At 39.8% G+C, this 7,500-nt stretch overlaps 1 protein-coding gene across 1 annotated transcript in view; it reads right to left on the minus strand.

Moving 5' to 3' along the window:
* Positions 1 to 3,743: 3,743 nt before the first annotated feature.
* The window catches only part of LOC138013818 (uncharacterized), a 5,558-nt gene continuing 1,801 nt past the window's right edge, over positions 3,744 to 7,500 (minus strand). The window contains exons 2-4 of the mRNA XM_068860872.1: positions 5,922 to 6,029; positions 4,849 to 5,042; positions 3,744 to 3,875 (exon numbers count right to left, since the gene is read on the minus strand). Of these exons, the coding sequence (XP_068716973.1) occupies positions 3,744 to 3,875; positions 4,849 to 5,042; positions 5,922 to 6,029 (434 nt within the window). The remainder of the gene's footprint in view (positions 3,876 to 4,848; positions 5,043 to 5,921; positions 6,030 to 7,500) is intronic.

The following is a 7,500-nucleotide window of genomic DNA, read 5'->3' on the forward strand; positions in this document are numbered from 1 at the left end:
ATGGGGAATCTCTAAAAGGGCGAATTACTAAAAGGGGGAATCTCTAAAATGGGGAATCTCTAAAAGGGGAATCTCCACAATGGGGAATTTCTAAAAGGGGGAATCTCGAAAAGGGGGGATCTCTAAAATCAGGAATTAAAAAGGGGGATTTTCTAAAAGGAGGAATCTTTAAAAGGTGGAATCTCTGAAAGGGGAAATCTCTAAAAGGGGGAATCTCTGAAAGGGGGAATCTCTAAAAGGTCTGGAATCTCTAGAATGGGGAATCTCTAAAAGGAGGAATCTCTAGAATGGGGAATCTCTAAAAGGGGGAATCTCTAATAGGGAGAATCTCTAGAATGGGGAATCTCTAAAATGAGGAATGTCTAAAAGGGGGATCTCTAAAATGGAATCTCTAAAAGGTCTGGAATCTCTAGTATGGGGAATCTCTAAAAGGGGGAATCTCTAGAATGGGGAATCTCTAAAAGGGGGAATCTCTAATAGGGGGAATCTCTAGAATGGGGAGTCTCTAAAAGAGGGAATTACTAAAATGGGGAATCTCTAAAATGGGCAATCTCTGAAAGGGGGAATTACTAAAAGGGGGAATCTCTAAAAGGGGGAATTACTAAAAAGGGGAATTACTAAAAGGGTGAATCTCCAAAAGGGGAAATCTCTAAAATAGGAAATCTCTAAAGTGGGAAATCTTTAAAAGGGGGAATCTTTAATAAGGGGATTCTCTAAGAGGGGGAATCTCTAAAATGGAGCTGATACAATTCGCACAGAAATGCCAGTTATTAAAATATCAACAAAGCACTGTTTCTATCATAATGCTGCGGACGAAACATACATATGAAGGAAACATACCATATGAAAGTTGTAAAGCTGGAACGGAAGCTGAAAGACAAGTTAATGGCTTGCTCATTACATTTTGAAAAAAAGTACAACGCGAGAGGAGTAGAGAAGCGAGTCCTCCTAAGCACCTTGGACAAGTCACCATTACAGTGGAGCAAAAGAAGAAGCGAAAGAATAATCTTATTTTTGACATTTGGTTGCACTGTGGGATATCAGCCGTGAGCGGAATTTAACAATGCACTGTACTAATTTCTCATTTTCAAAGGCCCTATATTTTTGCACAACACGAAAATATCCGTAAGAATTCTCACTCTCGAGAGCAACGTTCGTCATTCAAAAGGTTGAACGCTGATTATCAATCATGAATGATATACCCGCGAGTGAAAATGTGGTAATAATGTAAATATGAACTCGAACACAACTGGATTAGTCCAACTCTGTCAAAGTAATGGTAAAAAGTCAGTTCTCCAGCTAGGCGCTCTGATAATCATGGGAAATTTGAGGCAAAACATCAGCGGAGTGTAAAAGAACTCTTGAAGTTGCTTAATTTTTGGGTGGCCGCCCGAACTCCAAAAATAGGCTGTTGAGGTGCTCCACCCCAAAATGATTCAAAAAATCCGCTGGCACAAGGAGATGACCCGGCATGAAATGTGGATATTGCGCTCTTACGCATGCCAGATGAAGGTGGAAACGAGCATTCTGTGGCTCGGCAGGTGATGTAAGCTGACCTGTAGCCCTGTGGCGAAACTGACGGATGTCACGGTAAGCGACCACAAGATCGTCAGGGCGGTTTAATGGAAGATTCTGGATCCCTTCACCACATCCATAGCATCGCGAGACTTTGGTCCCTATAAGACACTTGAGTTTAAAAGGCTAGGTACACTTGACAACTCGTGGACAGGAGCGAGGCTTACCTGCTGTCGTAAGAATTGACTCTGGTTTGATTCACCATGTCCGAATAAGATACCACTTTGGGGCAAATTATCAGAGACAGCGAGGTAATTCACGCCATAATGACTATTACTTCGGAGACTAACAGATGGCAATGATGGTTGATTCTGAGCTGTTGAGGCTTTCAGGAAGTATCTCGTCCGGTGAATGCTGGAACAAATCAATTTGTTGAAGGACAGGCTGGCTTTTTGCATTGGACCTCTTTCTTTTGCTTGGCTTCCTTCCTGCAGTCTTTGGTCAACCTGCTGGGGCCATGTCTGTAACGTTTGGACGTCTTTTGGATCTTTTGTACCAAGCAATAAACTCTAGCAAGGTACCCTTAAGTTGGGCTACAGCTAGGATGTGTTCGCATATCTTAGTTGAGGAATTTACGCATGTCCGATCGCAAGAAAAAGAGCTACCTTTACCAGGTGTCATGGTGTGCACTTTATTGGAAACACCAGCTACCATAAATGATCCATCAGATGCACCAGGTTTCGGAACAACATTTCCCGGGGGTGCAAAGAAGATTCGCTGCCTTGTCAAACATTAACTTAAGGACAGCTACGGGGACATTGGTAATTCCACTTTCAGCTGCGTTGACGCTGAGGGTGGAGGTGGAAGAATTTTCCCGAGTCACTTGCAAACTCGCTTTGTATGGAATCTTTTTGGTCATACATTCCCTTCGCCAAGAACACCGACAGTTTCCTCATGCGCTGCTCGTGGGTCAATCTACCCCAGGTTAAGTCGTCAACCATCAAGTTCTCGAATTGTTTCTTTACTCTGTAGGGGCCTTTGCCAAATACAGCACGATCCTCGTTTCGTTGTTGTGTCTCGACTATGTTCTTTATGTCTTCAATAAAGTGGTGAGGCTTCTTCGAATCAAAACGAAGGCCACGCTTAATTATGAAATTGGCTGCCTCGGGATTGCTGTGACATAGTCGCGGGAGGATCACCCAGCCCTGCCTCGATGCGGACGTCTTTAAGCATAATTTCTTTAATTACGTCAACCTGGTTTGAAAAAGGAATAAAGAAAGAAGGCAATGCCAATCACTGTCATGGCATTTTCTTATTATTATTTTGATGCCCCCGCCAACCCCTCCCCATAGTTACAATTACCCTCTACAGACACAATGATAAATCCCCTCATTTTCGTCTTGGGGATTATTATTTATTCGTTTCTGAAAAATGTACTCTATACAATGACTATGACTGTGAATAACGGGACATTTAGTTGTAGAGTGTAAAGGAATTTAATCACGTAACATGTAATAATAGCTTTGATCGTTGTATTATGTGTCATTTACCAGCTTTTATTCCTCGATAAGGAAAAAAACATGTTACCATGGGGAAACCAACCTTTTCCTTCTTAAACCATTCAAAGAATGTTAATTGACGACCACTACAGAGTTGGTTTTCTCTCTCAGTCCAGCTATCCCTCAATCTTTCCAGTTTTGCCTCAAATTCGTCTTCGCTTTCCAAAGATTTCCTCAAGGAACTGTTGTTTCTTGCCAGCCTTGAATCCTCTGTCACTGAGCTCCCTTATGATATTGCCCTTGAAGTGTATAACACATCTCAAGAAGATAGCAGAGCGGAAATTTCTTTTAAAGCCCTGGATTAGCGCGTTTTCGACATCCATACCACGATACGAGGACTTTCAGTACAAGAAGGTGAGCAAACATAGAATAGGTTTTCCAATCTTTGTGCTGATTTATCAGTAACGGACCAACGAATACAGGTGGTTTGCCGGTTTTCCTGCTTTCCAGCTTCAGGCTTCTGTGTATTGTAACAGTAACGCTTATGTTCTAACTTCTTGTCAAAGATGTTGAACGTTGGGTCAACTCCGAATACGCAAAAATCTCTTGGATTCGTGCAAAATTGACCAAGTTCTTAGAGCTGACGATCATTCGCCAAAATGACGATGAATAGTACACCCTCGAATAAAAACGTTTCCTTTTGACATCTCTTCCTCTCGCTTTGCCCTTTCAAGAAGGATCCACGTGCTCTCCAAACACACCACATCGTCTGTTTCCTTGAGTTCTTCTTGCCGTTCGGTTCTTGGACTTTCCATCTTCTTTAATGAGTACCTGTAACGAAAGCACTCGTCTAAGAACACCCTGTGAAAATAGCAAACGTTCTCAATGACACACTTGCAATGGACGTCTTGTAAGAGCCAGCTTACAGCCTCCCTTTTCTATTAATCTATAAAAAGTGGCGAGAAAAAACGGTAAAGCACGAATCATTAAAAACTTAGGGAATTTTCCGGTCTTTTCATTTCTTATTCCGTAGTGTTAACAGCACATGTTAGTTAGAACAAAGACTAAAAGCAACGTTGCCTTAGCGTATTCGGCAATGATTCAATTTTGTTTTGTAATGTCCCCTATTGCTTACTTATTCAGTTTATGAGTCATGTAAAAGTGAAAGGTTTGAATAATATATTGTAATAATTCTGCCCATGATTTTTTCTGACTGCGCTTAAAAACGCCAGCGACTGAACTAGGAATCGAGCTCTTATGTCGCCCGAAAATAATTTAGAAATGACGTCGTGTAATCTACGTAAAAGAGTTAATTAAACCAGTGAGTCCAGAGGGAGACAGAGAGAGAGAGAGAGAGAGAGCGAGATAGAGAGAGAGAGAGAAGAAGAAGGAGGGGGGGGGGGGGGGGGGGAAGAGGGAGAGGAAGAGTCACCCATACACCTACAGTACTATAATACAGACAGCGTTGTACATTGGATAAATCACTGTTGTATTAACTGGATAGCATGAATGGAGATGAGATTATTTGCATTAAAAAAAAAATTAAAACTCATTTCCATTTCAATAGTTTCGCACGAAGACTCGTTTTTAAACAAAGGCAAACAGCAACTTAGAAATGGGTCATTGATATGGAAAAAGTGATTTAGTCGGTGGATAGCGCTAATCACCTTTTGAGAAACCAAGGCCTAATTTCTATGCTTAGAACCGTTCATTGACTGTTTTGCAGACTAATCAGACTAAGTGTACTTGAAGGTAAAAGCAGCGTTTCTCTACCTTGCGTTGTATATATCCTTCGGTCCTCTTGGAAGTTCACCTAAACATTGGTTGATGTTACATCACCAACGGAACAATAGACAGAATCCAGTGCTTGCTTTACAGTCTTGCTCTTTGTCGCCAAGCTTTCTCGCATCTTTTGATGGGTACTTGTAAGTACCCGCCTGTAAGAGGAGCTGTTCTTTGAGTTCCCATGAGGCTTGATGCTGATCTCCTGGTGTTCTTCGGATTTGAAAAGATACTGTTTCTTGTTTTCTGGTAAAGCGAAATAAAAAGATACTCGATGATGCTAGAATTCAGGAAGCAAATACAACGAAATTTATAATGCTTTATAACATTCAATAATAATTAATAAAGGAAAAACAAGATAACTTTTTACAATCAATATCAAGTAAATAAGATACAGATTTCTCTTCATTTGCAAAAACTTTTTGTTTTTGCCAGTTTCTTTGTTAAAATGTCTTGTATCACAATTAAAAATTACATGACACGTAATTCAGGCATTAATGGTGCTCGAAATTTCAAACAATCCCCCGATTACCGCCTGAATTGTAATTCGCTCAGTGCTCAGTCATCAAGTGCTCAGCTTATTAGGGAGACTACCAATCAAATTGCATTAAAACAGAACATAGTCAAACGTCGATTTTCTTTCGTAAGAGGGGAAAGCGGAGTAACCAGGGAAGATATCTTAGAGTCCAGGGCCCGGTTGTTCAAAAGCCGATTAGCGCTAATCCCAGCGTAAAAATTAACCGAGGAGTTTATTTCTCTACTCCCAAATGCTGTTCAACGCTGATATTCGGCAAAACTTTACATTAAAAGAAGTCAATCTTGAGAAAAAAAAATAAGCAAAAGAAACTTTTACCAAAAAGTTGAAAACGTGAAACAAAAGTTTACGCTAATCTTGGATTAAGTTAATCGGCTTTCGAACAACCGGGCCCAGGCCCCATTTTTTTTAATTACATCCCCAAAAAAGGAGAAAACCCTTTTTAGACAGTTCATAATAACCTAGGTTGAAAAAATTTGACCGAGGTTGAAAAAAATCAACCTAGGTTGAAATTAAATGAACCTGAATTTTATTTCAAACTGTAACAGATACACCAAGGTTAAAGATTTATTTAAAAAGTAGTTACATACCAGACTGTTCTCGGAGTTCACTGATCAAATCAATCTTTTCCACATCAGCAGGCAGCCGGAAAATCATCAAATCACTTCCATAACTGACTAAACATTCTTGATGCTGGTCTGCAAGTATAAGATTTATGAACTTTTATTGTTTATGTGGTGGTTTTTAATTTAAGAATAGTTAAGGAACATTAAGCACTGACTGTGCTGCATTCGTCCTTGAACGGCACGCCACTCCAAGGGATGTCATAACTGGTTTTAGTATAATTACATAGGTAATTATTGAAAATTCTTTCCACTGATTGCTTGCCGATGAGGTCATTATATACCACTTATTAGCCGAGAGTGAGGTCATTACAGGGAAATCTGAGACCGAGGCCTTGATGTATTGACCTAGCGATAGCGAGGTCAATACATCAAGGCCGAGGTCAGAGATTTCCCTGTAATGACCGAATGGTCGAGGTTAATAAGTTGTTTATTATATGGCCTTTTTTTTGCTCAGTTTTGGCCTGTTCTTCGTCCTTTGGATAATAAAACTGGCTCTCGTTGTGGCTCTCTTCGTTGCTCACACCAAAGAAGTATCTGCTGTATGCTATTTTTTCTTTCAGTTATTGAAAATACAGTTGTACTTTGTCCATATTTTTTGTTGTTTTCGCCCACGTGCTCGTAAGCCGTCGAGCCGAGACAAATTTTCATAATGCCCGGTCATTACAAGAAAATCTTGCCCGCTAAGCAGCCAATCAGAGCGCGCGTACTATTGTAGCCATATAATAATACGCGATACCCATTTTTTCAAAATGGCCGCAAGCCTTTTTGTCGAGGTGACAGACTAGACGAAGAAATTAATTGTTTTAAAGAAAATGTATATTTCTCAAGTAATCACCAATTTAATTATACTAAAACAACTATTCACCTCGCCTTCGGCGAGTAATTGTTAAATATCAACGTGAATTGAGCTTGAAATGCGGTATAATGACAGCTAAGCTTTTAAGGTGGCTCAAAGCAGTTTCCAGCACTTTCCAAGACGTAGATTTTTGATGGGTCATAATTAGTACTCTTTATCAATTGATGCTACAATTATGGTATCAAAATACTGCCCAATCACTAGCAAACACATTGGTATTATTTGTGTGACACAATAGGTTACCATAGCAATACTATGACCTGCAAAAAACACCCTTAAATTCAACTTTAAGCGCTGATATTTAAAAAACGGCACGGTGAAATTTTTTCTTATTACAGAATTTTGATTAGCAGGATAAGATGTAACTTTTGGCAAAGTTTAAAAAAATTATGTACATTGGGTTCCGAGCCGTCTTAATTTTTCGCAAATTTTAGGTGGCTCTGAACCCCATGTACAGAATTTTTTTAAACTTTGCCATAAGTTACATCTTATCCTGCTAATCAAAATTCTGTTATAAGAAAAACTTTCACCGTGCCGTTTTGAAATATAAGTGCTTAAAGCTGAAATTAAGGGTGTTTTTAGCAGGTCATAGTATTGCTATGGTAACCTATTGTGTCACAAAAATAATACCAACGTGTTCACCAGTGATTGGGCAGTTTTTTGATACCAAGATTGTAGCATCAACTG

The sequence above is a fragment of the Montipora capricornis genome, chromosome 8, assembly GCF_036669925.1.
Source record: "Montipora capricornis isolate CH-2021 chromosome 8, ASM3666992v2, whole genome shotgun sequence".
In the NCBI taxonomy this organism is placed as follows: domain Eukaryota; kingdom Metazoa; phylum Cnidaria; class Anthozoa; order Scleractinia; family Acroporidae; genus Montipora; species Montipora capricornis.